The 19,309-nt window shown below is 33.4% G+C and overlaps 1 protein-coding gene across 1 annotated transcript in view; it reads right to left on the bottom strand.

The window, feature by feature from the left end:
* Positions 1 to 318: 318 nt before the first annotated feature.
* LOC111631137 (DNA-binding protein SATB2-like) overlaps positions 319 to 19,309 on the bottom strand; it is a gene marked incomplete at its 3' end in the record, with an annotated part of 30,917 nt that continues 11,926 nt past the window's right edge. The window contains exons 3-5 of the mRNA XM_023375338.1: positions 5,803 to 5,979; positions 601 to 727; positions 319 to 447 (exon numbers count right to left, since the gene is read on the bottom strand). Coding sequence (XP_023231106.1) covers positions 319 to 447; positions 601 to 727; positions 5,803 to 5,979 — 433 coding nt within the window. The remainder of the gene's footprint in view (positions 448 to 600; positions 728 to 5,802; positions 5,980 to 19,309) is intronic.

The raw sequence follows: 19,309 nt of genomic DNA, 5'->3' as shown, positions 1-19,309 counted from the left end.
GACAATTAAATGTTAAATATTTGCAGCTATTATGTTAAATTAAATTTTTTTGAATTAATTTGTTTTTGTTATTTTGTTTCCCCCCTCTTTCTTTCTCTATTCTATTACTTTATTAGCATATTTTAAAATCAATTAATAGTTACGTGCATTGCTGTTTATTTAATTACTTTAAAAATATTTTTAAAAAATTACAGATGCATCTAATATAAAATAAAATGTAAATTTAATAATGCTATGCAATACATAATTAAAAATTAAACCCATTAATCCAATATTTATGAAAATTAATTATTTTATTTTATTAGAAATTATAAATACAGTATCTGTAAAAACTTTCTTACTTGGTCAATAGGACAACCTGAGTTGATTAAAAGAGTTTGGGATTGAGCCAAAAGCACTTGAAGTAATTTTTCTTTAACTTCATTAGCCGTGTTCATCTTGGGTCGACTGAAATCAAATTTCATGCATTGCAATAGGACATACTCTAAAACTTAATACAAAATACCATAATCTAAAAAGCAATTATTTTTTTTAGAAAATTTGAAATAGGTCTTAATTATTATAATGCTATATTTAAGTTATTAAGCAATTATTAGACACCTATAGAGACGAATATGAAGAGTTGCTACAGATGCAAGTTCTCCTAAAATATCAGCCACGGTAGCTTCTGGTGATTCAGTAATCTGGTCCAGAGTCAGCGGTTTCCAATTTTTAATATGTATAGCACCTATAAGAAAAACAGAGCAAATAAAGCAAATAAACAAAAGAAAAACTAAATAAATAAGAATAATAGATTCTATTTAAACATATAAATAAATTGTTTTGTATAATTAAAAAATAAATTGTTATAAATAAAATTTTTTAAAATTGTATTTTTGATTACTAAAAATAATTATTTTCCTGATCAAAGTTTTATTATTATAATTAATTAATTAGAATTTAATAAATTGTTACACGATATAAACTTTAAAACTTGCTCAATAACTTTCACAAATAATTATGAAATACAATTTAACTGTCATAAAAAAATCATTTTTTTAATTGTAAAAATAAATTTTTGCAACTGTCAAATTTATTTATTTGAATATTTTTAATTAGACATATTTTTATAAAATTATATATTCTAAAAACTCATATTTTTTTAAGTAAATAAATAATTCAAATATTTAATATCCATTAAAAAATACATACAAATTTCAAACATTCTTTTTTTTTTTGAAATTATAATTAATTGGTATGGAAGAAAAAGTAAACAAAATCTACTGTAAATAACTATCAATAATTTCTTAGCATTAAAAACTCATATTTTATGTAAAATTTAATCTCCTTTATTTAAAAAAAAAACTATTATTCTGGACCAAATATATTAATATATGTAATATATATCTTCATAGCATGGAATATTTGGGAGAGTTATCATCATCAATCTTTACTCAATTGTTAAATGATGACCATTTAGAGGAAAGTTGTTTGATATTACTTGGCTGTTATAATCCAATCAGTCAATTTCACACATGATATTTCAAACTTAACATTTATTAGTCAACTGACGACTGGTTGACTGATCAACCAGTCATCACCCCACTAATCAATGAGTTATCATCTTTATCAATCCATGCTATTATTTAAAACAATCCAATAAAGATTTTTTTAAATAAATGCATTACCATAATATATATATATATATAAATAAATTCATATTTTCTTGTAATAAAGAATGGAAGGGATGGAATATACTGTATTTTTCAATGATGGTAATGGTTTGATTGAACTTTTGTTAGTGGTTTAATATATTCATTTCATTGAATAATTGTATCTGCTACAGTCATTAATTTTACCATCATTACCGGAAATATGAATTAGGTCTACTCATTCCTTTATCAAATAAGAATTAAAATTAGTGTCATCACAAAAGGAACTATATAATAAAACAGGCAATAATTTTAATAAATTGAAGGATGATCATAAATGATAATGCAAAGTGTATTGAAATGTTAACATTTGAATGTATCAGTTATTTACGACTTTATGTATGTACAGTAAACATACATATACATAAACATATTTAAATAACAATTCAGAAGTTTCCAACTTTTGCATTTATAATTTTAAATTTTATAAACGGAAGAAAAGATATTTTAAATAAAGGTAGAAAGTTTTCCGATAACAAAAAGATTTTTAATTCCTAAACAGCGTGAAAACGATATTTAGTTGATTTCCGATCATTAGCCTCAAAATGGCACAGGCTAATGAATGGAGCTTGACGAACAGACCGACGAACGGGTTCACACATTTTTTTTTTTTTCCACCCTACACGGTTTGGAATTTCTCAACAATCTACCTGATTAATTTACTGTATTTAATATTTGGCAAATTAATTATTGCATGGAATTAATCAGCTAAAACACAAAATAAATTATAATTCGCTTTAATTAAGTTTTTATCAAATGCATATTCAAAACCGCATTACGTCGAAAAGAAGATCGCTCAGTAATAATAATAATAATAATAGTTTAAAAAAAAAATCTTTAAGATACGGTACGTTTATTATTAAGCTATCTATTGTTTAAGTCGTTTTTGTTTTTAAATTTCTATAGAATTAGTTTTGTTATCCTCCTCCTTATTTCCACATTTTGTCAGTCGAGATGACATAACCTTGTCAAAAGGAGAATTTCCGCGGAAATCCTCTCGGAATTCAAACAAGATTGGCTCCTTATTCATTATTTGCCCAACTGTCAAGCGTTAAGATTAACACTATTCCGAGTCTGCACCGGTAGAAAAATAACTTTGCAAATAATGCATTCAAATCGGTTATTTTTTTTTTCTTTTTCGCAAAAATAAAAAAACTTTATATAACTATATATACATATATATATATATATATACAAGGTATATACATAGATATAGGAAAAAAGATCCGTTACATAACTAGTTGCAAACGGCTATATTTGCAATCAACAGATCGCACTTTTGCTTTTTTCATTTGTCCATTGTTATGATTGTATTTTGAAAGATTTATCATTCAAAAAGCGTATTGTGTATCATGCCACACGTATACCGTGCGTGCTGTATGCGATGCACTTCAATATCTCATCAGAAACTAATATAGCATTTTGAATAGACAGATATAACTTCTTTTTTTTTTCTTTAGTATGGATGGGAAAAAATTATCTTTTCCAGTTTCATTGAGGCTTTTATTATGGAACGACAACCGGCGTCGTTCCGTAACTTTCGATTATCTTTTAGAAGAAACTAGCGTTTCTCTATACGAAATGTCCATTTCCCTATTGACGCGTGCCCTACTTCTTTCCTTCCCCTTTCTGTAGGGCAGACAAAACAAACGCTGTTTTCTCCGTCTTTTCCCCTCCCCTAAAACAACAAGATGCGCAGCGCGAATTCGTTAGTCGCCCGTTAATAAGTGTTTAACGACGAAAGTGGGTTAATTTTACGGTCGACGGAGCGGCCCAAAAGGGGTCAATCGGTGGTCAAGTCGGAAGACGGACGCGCTAACAAGACGAGGATTTAAGCGACACGACGTTAACGAGAAGCATTTGACGGTGGGAAGCGCAATTCCCACTTGGACTCGTGTTTTTCCATTGAAAACCTGATTATAAACCGGGAAGATCTGTCCCCAAACTCTGCACTAATAACGTCATAACGCACACCATTTTTAGCGAGTAATCGCTTAACATTTGGGAGAAAAGAGAGACGGAAGCGTTAAGGTGACAGCAAAAAGATTCCGTTTGTAATGTCATTGCAAGTTGCATAATCAACTCCCGGTCCACTGGGGCACTTTCTGTTTATTTGGCATCTACTTGACAGGCATGTTAATTACTCAAATGACAAATCACCAACAATAATGTAGTCTGTGTAAATTTTGTAGCTCAACATATGGACAGTAAACAAAATCCCACATTATCATTCTAATAAATTAAATGCTGCCATCTGTCAAAGAAGAAAAAAACCAAGATCTTTCCCGGAAAGTTAAGCTGGCTCTTAAAAGAATAGAAAAAGAATCCCATTAACTCATTTTCGTCTTGATCGCGAATTCCGATGAAAAAATCCCAACATAAAAAACAAAATTACCCCGAACTAACAGGATGTTGGTACGCAACGACAAGAACTACCGTCGACTTTTTTATAAATAGAAGATTAAAGAAGGATTTGCAGATTTTTGACCATGTTGATTAGTCGATCGAAATACCATTGGTTTCTGAAAACGCATCGAAGAACGAGAAGAAAAAATGTCTAGGTGATTTTACTAGTAAATACCGAAAATACATCTACTTGGGACATTGTTTAAGTGAAAGTTACTTGTCGGTCTACATATGCATCTCCAGCTGTGGTGTGATAAGACAGCAGCAGCACAGAGCTGTCACTTCCCTTGGCATGCCGGCTCCCCCTAATCCTCTTACACCTGACGTGTGTCAGGCCTTAAGCTGGGATTCTCCACTACCAGCTCCCTGCTTTGCCTAAGCTGGCATGCAGCAGGACCTGTGCTTAATCCAGCCTTAAATAAAACATGGACCTAACAGTAAAGCTGCTTTGGGCACCTTGCTGTTCCTCAGTTCTGCGGTAGAACTCCTTGACAGGGCTCTACACACATGTAGCAGCAGCTTCTTTGGTAAGCTCATAAACTTCCATCTCCACTCTAATGTAGTCTAAAGATTAGATTTTTTTTCTTTTTTTGTTGATCTCCTCTCGGAACAGACTGGAGTAAGTATTAAAGTGGCAACTAAGGACGTGCATGCAGGAAACTCCAGAGATGGAAAGAGCGAATCCTGTAGAGAAGGGTAGCCTAATCCTGTAAGTCTGACTCTTCCAAGAACTGTAACAGTGCATATCTGATTAGATGGCAAACAAAGAAAGATCTGTTCCCAGTAGACTGTTGGACGAAAAAAAGAAAAAGAAAATATTTGATACCTTTAGTGATATATATAAAGCAAAAGAGTATTTCGGTAACAATCTTGTTTTCCCAGTTTTCTTAAATGCGACAGTGAGTCAGAATAAACCTTACAACTTATAAAATGCATAGATTTCAAAGCTCTTTCTCGCTTGATTAAGCTGACGAGCTATTGAATATATTGCAGACTTTTTCTTTTCATATTAAAGTGATTCGCCGCAGTTACCGGAGCCGATTCTAAACGGATACCGGAGCAAAATTCAAAAACATATTGGCTTTTCGTCTATCTCGGTTCTCTCTAATTGTCGCCTTGTTGATATTTAAGTGTTTCCGTACCAAATAAATACTGATAAGAAAAATCCCCGAGATAAAACAACCGTCTTGTTTACAGTACAACCGTCTTGTTATATATGGATAGGATTAAAGCTATAAAAGCGGTATCCTTTTTTACTCTTTTCTGCACAAGAAATACTACGTAGAAATAAAGAAAGAATAAATTTGACACCGAACTCTTTCACTTCACTTAATGTTATTAAAGTCTCCCAATCAAACAGATCCTTCCTTCTAAACAGCGTAAAAATCATTTCCAGAAAATAATATTCCGATATTAGTAATAAGAATGACGAAACGATGAATTATTAAGATCTGTAACAACATTTATTCGTCAGCTATTGGTTAACTTCCGTAAAATGCTCAATCCTATTAAAGATTACTAACAGCAGCTAATTTGACTATTTCGTCCCTACAGGATTCCGACTTCCAAAATAACTTCTTAACTTAATAAATCCTATTAAACAATTTACGTTTTAACAATCGAATGGCTATCATTTTTCCTGCTACAAAGACAAAATTATTAATTAGCAATAAAATAGCATAAACGGTTTAATTTTTATTCTTACCCTTTGCGCCTACGGCCTCGGACGAAGAATACCCTAATTTGATGAGGGCCGTTCGAACTAAGTCCGAAAACACGGCGCTTCCCGGCACGATGGCATAACTGTCCAACTCCACCGGTTCTCCCCCTTGACTGCAGCTCTGAATTTGTTCGACCACGCAATGGATGGGAATGCTTTTACCTGCAAGAAAAAACAAAAAGAAAACAAAAAACACGATTATTTAAAACCAGACTTCCGAAAGAACGGGTTGGCAGTTTCGAGCAACGTTCTTCTTTTAAGATGTAATCTTTTACCGATAAGTAGGCCCCGCTTATGGCCAACTAACGCATAACTGATGCAAATAATGGTATTAACAAAAGTGGATATTAGATATTTCAGTTTAATCTTTGGATGTATGGTCACGTAAGCAGAATTAATTGTAACAAGTCACGGATGTTTCGTTAATTGAGAACGGGCCTAGGAGGCATGTGGCAATTTATTTATACACCTGTCGCCAAAGAAGTCTACTGTCAGAGGAGATTTTCTAAATTTCTCTAGTAATATCTACAATCCGGATATTTATATTTATTTATAAATCTATAAATAATACGGGTAAAACGTACCGAAGTTCTGTACATATTCTACTTCCGCTCATTAACTAGATCCGTTCAATCGAGACCAAGCGATGCCTTCAAGGCTGTATTAGTGAAGAATGTTGTAGATGAGAAACATCAAGGTTGACTAGTATACTAATTACTAGACAACTGGCAGCTAATTCCTTGAGGCCAAACTGCATCTTATACTCAGGGGTCTTTACAGTATCCCATCGTAAACATATTATTACTACCGGGGAATCAGTCATAAATACCAGTTGACTTTTTATGATACGGTGACATCTCGTCCACAGAGTAATCTACAGACGAGAAGGAGATAACGATTCAGTCCTTTAGACAATAGCGATTCTTTCCCTGTCTTCATTAAGTGCGTGTTATCTAATATAGCAACAGAAAAATATATCAAATAGGACGAAATCTTTGAGTAATCGGACGGTAATTTGGTTCGAATTCCATCTGTTCTAAATTATTCAGCTCTTAACAAAACAGGAAAAAAAAAACAGAAACTGCGACGACAGTACAGCAAAAAGAAAAGAACACTCAGACGTGCCAGTTTCTTTTCTTCAGGTGTAAACAAGGATTTTAGCAAGTTTTTTACCTTTTCCCTCTTCTAAAGTTGTTTCGTTTGTGATAAAGATCCCTTAATTAATTCCGATCGTCATTTGTGTGCTATATCTCCACTGAGTTTTTCCTCCTCCAATCAAATATTGTGCATAACAACAAAACATGGCGAGTGAAATCGCCCGTTCATAAGTGAAATGCATTATTGATTAAACTCCAGCAAAAAAATCGCGTGTCAACTACCAGAATAAAACACTACAAAAATAAAGAGCAAGAGAAAAAAAACCGAAAAGACATTTTGTAAAAATATGATTTCGTTGCTGGTGTTCGAGTCCTTAGGGACTAGAAGAGACAATACGCTAGAGACGTGTTCCGAGACAGGCACACTCGCTCTGTCAGTGATGGAACGGTTAATATTTTTTGATCAAACTTTACGAAAAATGTAATTAGTCATAATGGCCGCGCGAAACTAATTCCCACACCCTCCCGTCTAAAAGTTTATGGAAAAAGTGAATGTACATCTAATTAGTAAATAAAATGGCTACTCGATCGACAGATAGACTAATGACACCAATCTGATTTGATATCCGCGATATCTTTCTGTTTCGGAAAGTGAGATGATGTCTTAGTAACCATGTCAAGTGAAACGGGTCAAGTCTAAAGAATGGCCGCCTCGGGGTTCCGACATAACAACTTGCGTAATAAATTCTAGTTTCAAGTGGGGCGTATGACTCTTTTTTTTATTTTATTTTATTTTTAATTCTTCGAATTTGAATGGGAAAACAGTAGATGAATAAGGATTAATTCGAAAGAAAATGCTTTACGACAAGTCGAGATGAAAGATGGCCGAAGATTATCTAAGCTCGATTGAGTGATAAAAAGCTTCGTTTATGACCTTGAATCGGTTGATTTTTGGAAGTGAATCGACGGTCGAAGTTGCCAAAAGAAAAAAAAAATCAATGTAATTTTCCTTTTAGGCCGGTATTCCGACGTTTCGAAATAGGTTTTCCCGCGTAAATTAAGTGTTCAGATATAACTTTATTAAAATCATTTTTGGGAGAATTCCAACTGAAGTGGAAGAAAACTGAAAATTTTCCGGGAAAGAAATAAGAGAAGTTTTTAGAAAAAGAAAAAAGAAAAAAAATTTTTTGGCTTGGCACGGCATTACAGTAGAATCACAAAAGTCAATCCCTTAGCAGGTTTTAAAGACGGAGGAAGGCGATGATGATTTTCAGTTGATGGCGGGAACAAATGCGGACATCCCAATCGAACAATAAAAACTACAAATCATGCAAAGTGGGAGGGAGTGGATCAAAATTTCCCTAACGCCGGCGTTTAGCGGGCGCATCTATCTATCGCCGCGTAATACCACTGCCAATCACTCCGGGACAAAGGTTGCTAACCTGCAGTGGTGAAAACTTTTTTCTAATGACGCGCACCAGCCAGCTAATTCCCTTTCGTTTGGCCACTGACAAGCCCGGGGATCCCCGAGAACGAGCGGATAGGCACGAGAGAGAGAGAGAGAGAGAAGAGGGAAAATAAAAAAAAAGGAGCCAAGCCGGGCAGGAAGTCAATATCCTCCCCCCGGCCTAATCCTCATCGCTGAGAGGGCGCTTTCACCAACTCCAACTTTCAGTTATTCACAGACGAGCGGTGTGTGTCTGCTCCGGTTTTATGTTCGCTAACGATTATCACATGAATGCCCTCGAATTATATGTTGTGGTTTAAGTGACTTCGTCAATAATAGGCCCGGGTCCAAACCGAGCGGGATTTGCCGCAAATTCTTGGCTCGTCGTACGCATGCTCCGACCGTCTACCTCCGGTTGGAGTGGCTAAATCTGATTTTTCGGCTTCTTAACGGGAATCACTTCGATTGAAAACTTCAGAATAAATTAAGAAAAATATATATACATATATTGCAGAGTTTTTCCCATTGTCGATCTATCGAAAAAAAGAAATTCTTTTAGACAAATTTAAAATAGAAAAAAACAGAGAGAGCATCCTCCGAAGCCGATCGGCGCGTAATGCATTCTGCTTCTTGCAGGCAGGAAAAAAAGGGGGAAGACACAATTAGGCGATTGTGATGTAAAAGAAACGCTTAATTCCGAAAAGCTCAGATTGGAACGTGCTAGACCAGACATACACGACTAATGGGCATGATAATTATGTGTGATCACACGCAGTTTCTATGGTAAAGCGAGGCTAATGGAACATCGGGACTAAGCGTGGAGCGGCATGTCGAGCGGGGATTAGATTGACCCGGGGCTGGCAAACAGAGAGACAGACAAGCACGCATCTCTGGCTGTTCTCCCTCTTCGACTGGATCAGCCTAATCTCCCTTCGGCTGCCTTCTATCCGTCAGCCACGGAATCGCACTTCGTTGGCCCTTTCCGAGCGAAAGAGAAGAGACTGTAAAAAGTATTGTCTGACAAGATGTAGAATAAAACAAGTTTATTATCTGGCAGGAATAGCTGGTCTCCCCCCAGGGCGGCAGGTAAAGACAGTCAGCGCCCGCCAGTGCTGGCCTTCTTACCTAATCCCTCGGAAATGAAATCCGTGGCCACTAGTAATTGCATTTGGGGCCAGTTAATCCTGGTGGATCGAGAGAGACAGGCCGATCTGGGTGGCTGATGTGAAACCATTGGAAAATGATGACTCGGGATTAAAATTTGACAAGAAGACCGGCTAAGAAGGCTGTCTTTGGAAACGACGTCTTGTTCGCCGTACGGTGATAGGAAGTGACATGGAGTGATTACTGAGCGGAAGGGAAATGGGGAAGACGTTTTTCTACCATGTGACGTCCCCCCAAAAACACCAGCTGATGACGGAGACAAATTAATAAAGTACCAAGGCAGGTTGTTAAGTCATTTGCATCTCTGCCACTGGAGTGTAATCCTATTATCTCGTCTCCCGAACCATCAGGTAGAGAAACCTCTTCTCTCACCTGTCAACATTGAAGACGCTACTAACAAATTGACCAAAACTTCGGACAAAAATTCCGACAAAAGAACTTGACAGACGGAACGGGGAGATTAAAACCTGTTTTATTTACAGTAAACAGTTCGTTCCATCATCCGCAGATAATAATTAAATGTGGACTGCTGCTTTATAAGATTGTATCGTCCTTGAATGGCCGACGAAAGACGGCATCTGGTTGCTTCCGTTCAATTGATGATTACAGTCGATTATAGATGTCACACCGGAATTGCCGCTCCAAAGGAATCGAAGATTGCTGCTGCTTGTTTTAGAAACATACGAATCGAATTAGACCCGGACGTTTGTTTCCTCCCAATTGACGTTTTATGACGGCACCGTTCTTCCTCCTCGCTCGCTCCAACCTGACTTCACGTTCGACTAAACGAGTTTTTCCTTCCGATTCCAAACGTTTCTGTGTTGTTTACATGCCTCCATCTTTTAATTAGGAAACAATTCTCGGAAACTAATGGAGTAGACACCCCTAATTACTCCAACCTCGAATAATATCGACTGATTCGCCGAAATTCTAGAAATTCCCCCCAAAAAAAATACCTGACGGGAAGATGAATTTTAAGATATGGCGGCTTTTCGGCATTCTCAATTATCTAACAGTACTTCCGAAATTCTTCGACTCTTGACGGCGGGATAATAATAATCCTATGATATAATATTATCTCCCCCACGACTTTTGTATGGAGATGAAGAGCGTGCCTTGCAAAAACTTGCTTTGGTATATCCAATTAAGTCGGACACAATGCAGTTTGTGCAATGTGTGCACTGCAATTATGCTTAAATAATTTCTCACTCGCTATTTTATAACAAAATAATAGCTTGATTTTATTATAATTAAATCTAGGCGAGGTCATCTAACTCTTAAAAATCAACTTCATATATCTCGTTTGTTTCCAACGTCAAATATTAATTAACACGGAATTCGAATGTTTTTTTTATTTTTTGTCTCGTCTCCTACATTCATAAAGCGCCTTTTTTTTTCCTCCACGCGATCATTCTGTAGCATATAGAGATGAAGAGATAAACCGAATCAACTAACATTATCGTACCTACCGGCAAAACTACGACAGAAATACTACGTAATGCGGCCTAATTAAATTTTTCCAATAAAATGTCTTTAGTTTAAAATTTCTTTACGTGCGGTAGAATACGTTTTTGTCGTTACGAATAATAAAATACTGCATAAAGAAAGATTTTTACTCCCATTTCTTTTTATTTTTTTTTTTTTGTTTTTCCTTTACTGATCCACGGTAAAGTTTGTCTTGTCTGCAGCTTAGACAATCTTGTCAACTTTAAAGCTTCGAAAACTTGATCCCGTCTATTTTTCCAAGAAAGTGGATCAGAACATACCTTATATCGCCATTTCCAATTTAACATATACTTCTACGGTCAATCTATTCTTGGCATTATCTTCTCTTTACTTTGTCTTGGCATAACTACACTAGCAACCGATGCCAAAGCCGATTCTAAGAAAGTGGTATTTCTTTCCCCTTTCCTCTCTAATCTCGAATTGTCTGGAGTGATGCATCTAAGTCTGTTTTTGTACTATGCTTTGCTGATCAAATATCCCTCTCTTATTCTAATATCTTAATCTTGCCATATTTTCCTTCCACTTTTATATTTATATAACCTATGCGATACACACTCACACATATAAGTTATACTTTCCCCTAAATATATCAGTTATATATATATATATAAACTAAACAACTATCTGCGCTATATCACGTCTCGAATTTTATTAGTCCTTTGAAAAATTTTTCGACCATCTCGACATCGCAGTCGACCAACAATGTGAAAGTTTTTATTAATCAATTCAATATTTTATTAGTGCCTTGATATTTTCAGTAAAAACTTTTATTACTCCTTCTAATATTTTTATTCATAACTTATGAATGAGTTTTTCTTAACATTTTTATTTGACTTCTTTCGCATCTTCCGGAGCATCAGCAGCAGCAACAGCGGCAAATTAATACTCAATTATCTATAGAATATTTTGTTATTAACCTGAAATTTTTACTGTTCGTTCTAGAATCGTTTACTACTATAAAATTTAAAGCTTTTTTTAAGTTTTATTTGCTATCCTATCGATATAATTTGCTACTTGAAAAGTTTTATTAATCGTCTCAAAATTTCCACTAAACACCTCAAAGATTTTATTGGCCGCCTAAACATTCTTTCCCCGATAACCTCAAAATTCCTATTAATCTATTTATTGCTCTTTCCGATTAATGGAAGAAATTTCCTTTAACTAAATTCTATATTTTTCCTAATCGCATTAAAAATTTCTACTACTAAACATTCGAAAATTTTTACCGACTACTTAAAAATACTTTCGCAATCAATTCGAAATACCCGGTAACTAACACGAAATTCTTAACGATTATAGAAAAAAAAAAAAAAGATAATTTCTAGTATAATTAGACTTAGAGATTTCAAGAAAGATAAAAGGAATATAAACAGAATATTTACCATTTCATATTCAATTGACTGTTTTCGTTCGTTTCATCCACGTTAATAGTTATTTAGGACTAGAAAAAAAAAAGCATCGACTAATTTTACCATTTAAAAAAAAAAAGATCTTTCTTTTTTGTTTATTTGTTAACTCGTAATTACAGGTCCGTTCTTTTGATAGGAATGGCACAATCCATGGGGAATTGTTAATTTATATCATCATCAATTATGGTGTTTGCATCAATAGCTCCAAAGATTAAAAATTTCGAGTATATTTTCTTACTTTTTTTTCCTCTCTTTTTCCCATTTCTATCGTCCAAAGAGGATTTCTTATGCAACCTAATCTTAATACCGAGTTTTTGAAAAGGCGAAGCTTTAATAAAATTCAGATTTTTGATCACTTATCGCTCTTAAATAAAAATCTAGCGACAAACAAGTTGTTCGGTGATGCTTCTGTAGATAGGAAGAACCGAAGTGTGTTTATTTAAATTAAAAATAAATAAATAAATAAATAATGATATTTCGGATAATTTCAGTTGTAAAGACTTGAAATAACAATTTTCTCTCGTTTGTATCGAGAAAAAAAAAATTAAGAAAGTCATATAATTCTAAGTAAAATAAGAGAAATAATTCGAAAAAATAAGCATCATTCAATTCAGAAAAAGAAAAGATCTTCTTGTATAAAATGATTAATAAAGAAATGAATAATCTCGATACATTCATTCTTACCTTTTCTAGAAAAGAACAAATGCCATACAGACAATGAAAAGGGTCTTTGCCAAAGAGAAAATTCCCAAGTCGAAAATAAATTCGATTGTTGATAAATCAAGACTATTTTCATGTCGTACAACATTTCCGATTTTTGAAGAGAGTTATTTTGATTAAAAGTTATACTACGATGCTTTTAAGTTGTCTAAAAACAAATATTTTGAAAAGTATACACGCTTTTAAATATATCATTACTACTTTATTCGTATAAATATTTGTTTGAAATTTATCTTTTATACATTATAGTTTAGTATACGACATAATAAACTAAATGGTATTGTTTAGAAAGAAATCGTAATAAAACTATTGTCTGTTTTTTCAACATTATTCATTTCATTAACATAAATTAAATCGATGGTTGAAAAATACAAAGATTTCAATTATATTAGAGAACAATGAGGGCTATTTAATAAAATATTCTTATGAAATAGTTGCCGATCTAACAACTAATCTGATCGAACATAATAGTTGCCTACAAGAACACCATCTCGCTAAACATCCATTAGCAATTGTAAAGCATCACAGTAGTTATATACAACAATAGGGTTTATTTTTGAGCTGATAAATTAAGATATAAATTGAATATGACTCCGTATTCCGGCGGATGATGAGCGAATCAAAATTTATTTCGAGAAATTTAAAAGTAAACGTACTTAGAAATTGTTTTTATACGTACGAGATGTACTTTGATGGGTAATAAGATGGTAATATCGAATTTCTAGTTAAGAGAACGTTCACGGTCCCATACTTTTCTAGCAGATAAACCAATCGGTCCTTCGACAAAACTAAATCAAAATTTAAACCGAATTTTACAACGTTATTTGCCAAAGAAAAATCACGATCGAGGAGAGGGAGGTGTTAACGTGTCAAGGAACACGATCTGGACTTCAAAATCTACATTTAGGATTATCTCTTTTGCATAGGTCTTGTACGTTGACCCCATAGCAAAAGATTTTTAATTAGCGGCAGGCCTTTGAACATTATCCATCCCGACATCAGATACTCCGCTGTTTCATTTTCTATCACGAATGCTTAATAGTAATTTCTTATTATGAAAAAGAGAATAATTCCTCCGTTTTACAATACAACAATATAAGAATAAAGCTTTCTTAATTAATGATATTTACGAATTAAAAACAGAACGGGGGGAAGGCACCGAAGGGGATAGCAAAACAATTTCGAACACCGCACGTTAGAAAGATTAAACGAGTCTCATTTTAGTACAGATCATACAGATTCCTTTTTTGAAAGAATGCAACAAAATGGGTTATTTTGGCAAGTTTTCTTATCCAATCGACGCAAGAAAGGAGGAATATTTTAATGAGATTAAGCGTCTAAAGAATACCGATGAAGATCAAAGAAATGGGAAAAAAAATGGTTTTTAAAGCTACAAAACATCTAATAAAAGAGCGAAAACGAGTAGTTTTGGTAAAAGGTCTTCTGTCCGTTAAAGAAACGCAACGATTCGTTTCTATGTGTCAACCAAAAAGCCTTTCTTCAGATCACCGACAAATAAACAGAATTTGATAAGCACTCGCTTTCTGTATATAAACTTTTATAGGAAAGAGAAAAGCACGGAGTAACGATTTATCGAATTTAAAGATCGTAGGGCTTATCCGGTAAGTAGTGTCCTAAAAAAAGATAAACGCAAGATTCCCCACTTCTTTCTGCGATTAAAATCCAAAAATAGTCACCAATCAACAAAAAGGGGAATCGTTTCTTAACTAAAATCAGCTGTTTTTTCCGGCCTGGATTTACCAAAACTCTCGTTATCTCTACGAAGGTAAACTACTTTTACAATTATGTTAGAGCCTAAAAACGATAAATCCCGCCTAACCCCTTTTAGAAATGTCCTAACATCCATGTTATCGTTCCAAAAACTTTTATTAAATTTACGTCATTATCGAAATTACAATTATTAGAGCGATGGCCAATATTTCATTTGGCCTGAAAAATACTTTTATCTGTTTAAAAAGAGAGGGAATCAAACGGTATTTTCTGTAGGTTAATTGTAACCAAAAATAAACAGTAAATAAATGTTTATGTGGGACGAACAAACGGTACGAAATCTCCAACAGTAAAGTTAGAATTCATTTCTCTACTCAATAAATCTCGCAGTATCGTCACATCTATGATAATTTTATTCATCAGGGTACCAAGGTGAAAAATTCACGTTGACAAATATAAGTATAAAGACTGCATAGGCCTATCCTTTCATTTAATACCTAATCTAATAGAAATCAAAACTAGAAAGTTTTGATGTTCTTCCAGTAGAAACCAAGTTATGATTTGTGTAAAATTGAATCGGTTCCACCGACACTTTTCCGAATCGACATCGGTAACGGAAATTGAAGGTTCTAACAATTCTAAAGAATTAATGAAACGTGGTTTCTCTATAAATTTTGGTTTTATGAGGATTTGATTCTCTCCCAAAGTCTGATAGCACCGGTGGAGTTATACCACCTCTACTAGTGACTTGTTAATTATATATTAACGCACCCAAACTCCTGGTTGACGTTGTCATCGCCAAACTAGGGGGAAAAAACGAATGATACTTTAAAATATTTTTAAGGTAGGAGTTTAAGTCTCAAAGAAATTATTCGCTAACGGGTTAAAAAATTCTCTCGAAAATGGGGTGAGAAATATAAGATCATTAAGTAGAACTAAGGACAAGGAGAAAGATGAAATCACCTATGTCCTTGGGGAAGCTAAATCTCTGGAAGAAAATCAGGTTAATGTGAACAGATGAGAAGCAGTATTGAGTCCGTCACGAAGTAGAGGACTCACTCTACGTTCCGTCATCATGTAGTATTGATAAATTCTGATCCAAAACAATAAACACCGCTCATAACTTTTTTTTATATAAAAAGAAATGTATTTTAACGTTACAAACAATTCTAATCGAGAAACTACCGTTCAATTTACACTTAAATAAACGTAATTTAAATCAAAGATCACTCCTGTAAGAAATATTTGCGTAACTTTCACTCGAAGATCGATTAATTGATAAATTACAAAATAATAATAAATAAATAAATAAATATCTATTTGATCAAATATAATATTCTGTTGTTGGAGAAAAGAATATTTTATTAAAGGATAAATTAGAAGGATTTTTTTTCGTTTTGGCATGATGCCTCTCCAGAACTAATCTGATAAGTTCTATAAAGAAGAGGATTAATAATTTATCGAGATTAAGAATACGAGGAGATCGATGAAATATGAGAAAGCCTAAAAGTATGTTAGACTTAAATGAAAGCATTGGATCAAAAAAGGAATCCGAGTAATTTGGTAAAAGGTTTCTGTAGAAAGGAACAAAGTATCAATTCCATTATTCTATTCTTGTGAAATGTAAAGATTTTAATAAGCATTTTAAAAGATGGGAAAATGAGAAGGCAACCGGGAAAGATCTAAACTCGATTTCCTATCAGAAAATTAGTTATATGTTGAGATTAAGAATCAAAAACGTCTTATAAATATATATATTCCGTCGAGATCAGAAGGACCAACGGGTTAACAAAAGCTATCACCAGTCTAACTAAGAAAAGAAAAGCTAAAATTATTGGTTTAATTGGTTCAGAATAAGTCTTTGTGAAGAAATATTCTGATGGGATTTCTCTTGTGAATGATTCTTCTGTAAAGTTCCTTCCAACTGATAACTAAGGGAGGCTAATGATTCGTGAGAAAGGATTCTCCCGAAAATATGGTTAAGAAAAATGGCACAGATTTAATTAATTTTTTCCCAATTGAATCGATACATTTATAACCGTCATTGATTCGTTCGAGGTTAAAAACATAAAGAATATCAGCAGCTTAACTACTAATATCCCAGTAACTTCACATTTCTTTACTTTATTTGCGATATTTTCGTTAAACTTGTCGTAATATTCGTGTATTTTATAAAAAGAGATCTTATCTACAAAATTTCTGAATGACTACTGATAAGAATTACAGGCAATTGCCTATCTGGTAAATAAAACATGTACTGTACTTTTCTTGGTGACCGAGTAGCTCTTAAGTGAAAGAATTAAGTACAATAAATTCGTGTATTTATAGTCGGGAAAGATGATTTCATATAGCATAAATTAGCATAGAGAAATGAACGAAAACTCGACTCTGAGGGTGGGGAAAATAAAGTAAATAATTGTCCCGAACTGAGAAATCTATAAATAAAATGTGAGACAAAACACTTAAAAAATGAGTTTCAAATTAAATAAAAATAGAATCTCAGCTTAAAAAACTTATATTAACAAATCACTTAAAATGAAGTTACAAAAGCAAAAAACAAATTAAATTTAGATCTAAAACCTTTGAATATAGGCCTATATTAAATAAAAATTTATAAGAACTTATAATGGACTTACATAAAACTCGGATTATAAAATTATATACACTATTATTTTTATTTTTAATTAAGTAATTAGATATTAAGTTGCAAAAAAAAAAAGTCATTTAAACGTCCCAATAAATATTTATGACGAATTTTAAATCGATTTAAATCGCTTAAAACATTTGTAATGGGTGCATTTATCAGAAACTGTGGTACAAACCAAAGCTAGACGATTTAATGTGTTGAAAATTATTTATAAAATGTAGAGACAAATTTTTCACACTTGGGCTTTCTCTAATGCGACATAAATACTGAAATTTCTGTGATACTATACGCGACAAACATCAATTCGACACTACAAACTTAAGAATAATCATTTGGCAGATTATTTTTCCCGTTTAAAACAATGATAGATCCATTAGACTTATTCAGAAAGATTTTCACGTTCTTGATATACAGAGCTGTGTTTCTGACACTTCCTTTACAGAATATAGATATTGCAAACTTTCAATGCTTATGGAGAAGGTTCAAATGAAACAACACCTTTACAATTCATATCTACTTTCCGACGATAACTCTTGCTTCATTTGTCGTTATTTTGGCACAATCTGAACGAATTTATACACTCCTATAATTTACAGAGTGTATTTGCCTATAAAATAATAGATTTACACGTAAAAAAATGAACAATTTAAATAATATATAGCCTAAGTGTATAAAAAAAAATAAGTAAGCTTAATATACAGAAATGTAAAATGGCATCCGGAATATGGCATTATTTATATTAATTTATAGAAGAAATTGAAGAAAAAGAAGCGATTCTTCTAAATAAAACTGTAAATATTTCAGACAGTTTCTACAACTGACAGGAAGAAAACAACACCAGGTTATAAATTCGTCTTTAATAACAAACTGTAGGATTAATGTAAGAAAATACTTAAATTTTTCTGAGAGAAATAGAGATAGAGTTAAAGAATCTAACCCTTCTTTTTTATTTATTTAAAAGAAAAATAGCCAGGATATCAACGAAAATAATTGATTTAATCGTAAACTAAGTTTTCGAATGATGTCGGTAAAGATTAAGTAAAGACGAAAAATTTATCAATAACAAAAAGAATTTCATCATAATAGATTTTAACTGCTGCCAGGAAACCTAACAAACTGTAATTCCTCGAAGAGAAACACTATAGATTGTGAACTCAAAGATTCTGTTGACAGAAGATAGGAATTTACCGTCGTCGGCAAGCGAGAGAAAGAGAGAATTTCGCAGTTCCAGTAAAGCAATTTTTGGAAAAGAAAGAAGAGAGAAACGACTTCTAAATTAGTAAAAAAACAAAAAAAAACCTGTTCAACGCTTGACGAGATTAAACTTCTTAATTATTTTATATCCCTGTAAGATGTAATAATATTTTGGCGGCATTCGGTAACAATGGACTAATGCTTTCGAATGGAGTTTAAATTACAAATACGTATTTGTAGAGAGTGAGGCTGGAGACAGCAATCCCTTTAGGATCAAAAACGGCGATACTTAAAGAGCTGGAGTGACCTATAATCACCTCTATTCAAGTCTCCCGCCACAGACAGACAGTTCAGCCAACGATTACTCAAAGGTTGACTAAGCCAACAAAGTCAACTACCATTCGGTAACTTTACTGATACGAAAATTTTCCAAATGCCGCTTTATGTTGTTGTTATTATTAAATTTATTCTCCTTATTTCCTCTAATCTACTTTGCTGACGATGAATTTTAAATGTGACTTTCCTGCCAGCTAAATCACCATAATAAGCGATAGGCCTCCGTGTATCCTACTAAACC

This window comes from Centruroides sculpturatus, unplaced genomic scaffold, assembly GCF_000671375.1.
Source record: "Centruroides sculpturatus isolate CEXI.00-Female unplaced genomic scaffold, Cexi_2.0 scaffold632, whole genome shotgun sequence".
NCBI classification, from domain to species: domain Eukaryota; kingdom Metazoa; phylum Arthropoda; class Arachnida; order Scorpiones; family Buthidae; genus Centruroides; species Centruroides sculpturatus.
Note: the sequence above shows the minus strand (reverse complement) of the source record. Positions and strands in the feature narration are given on the sequence as shown.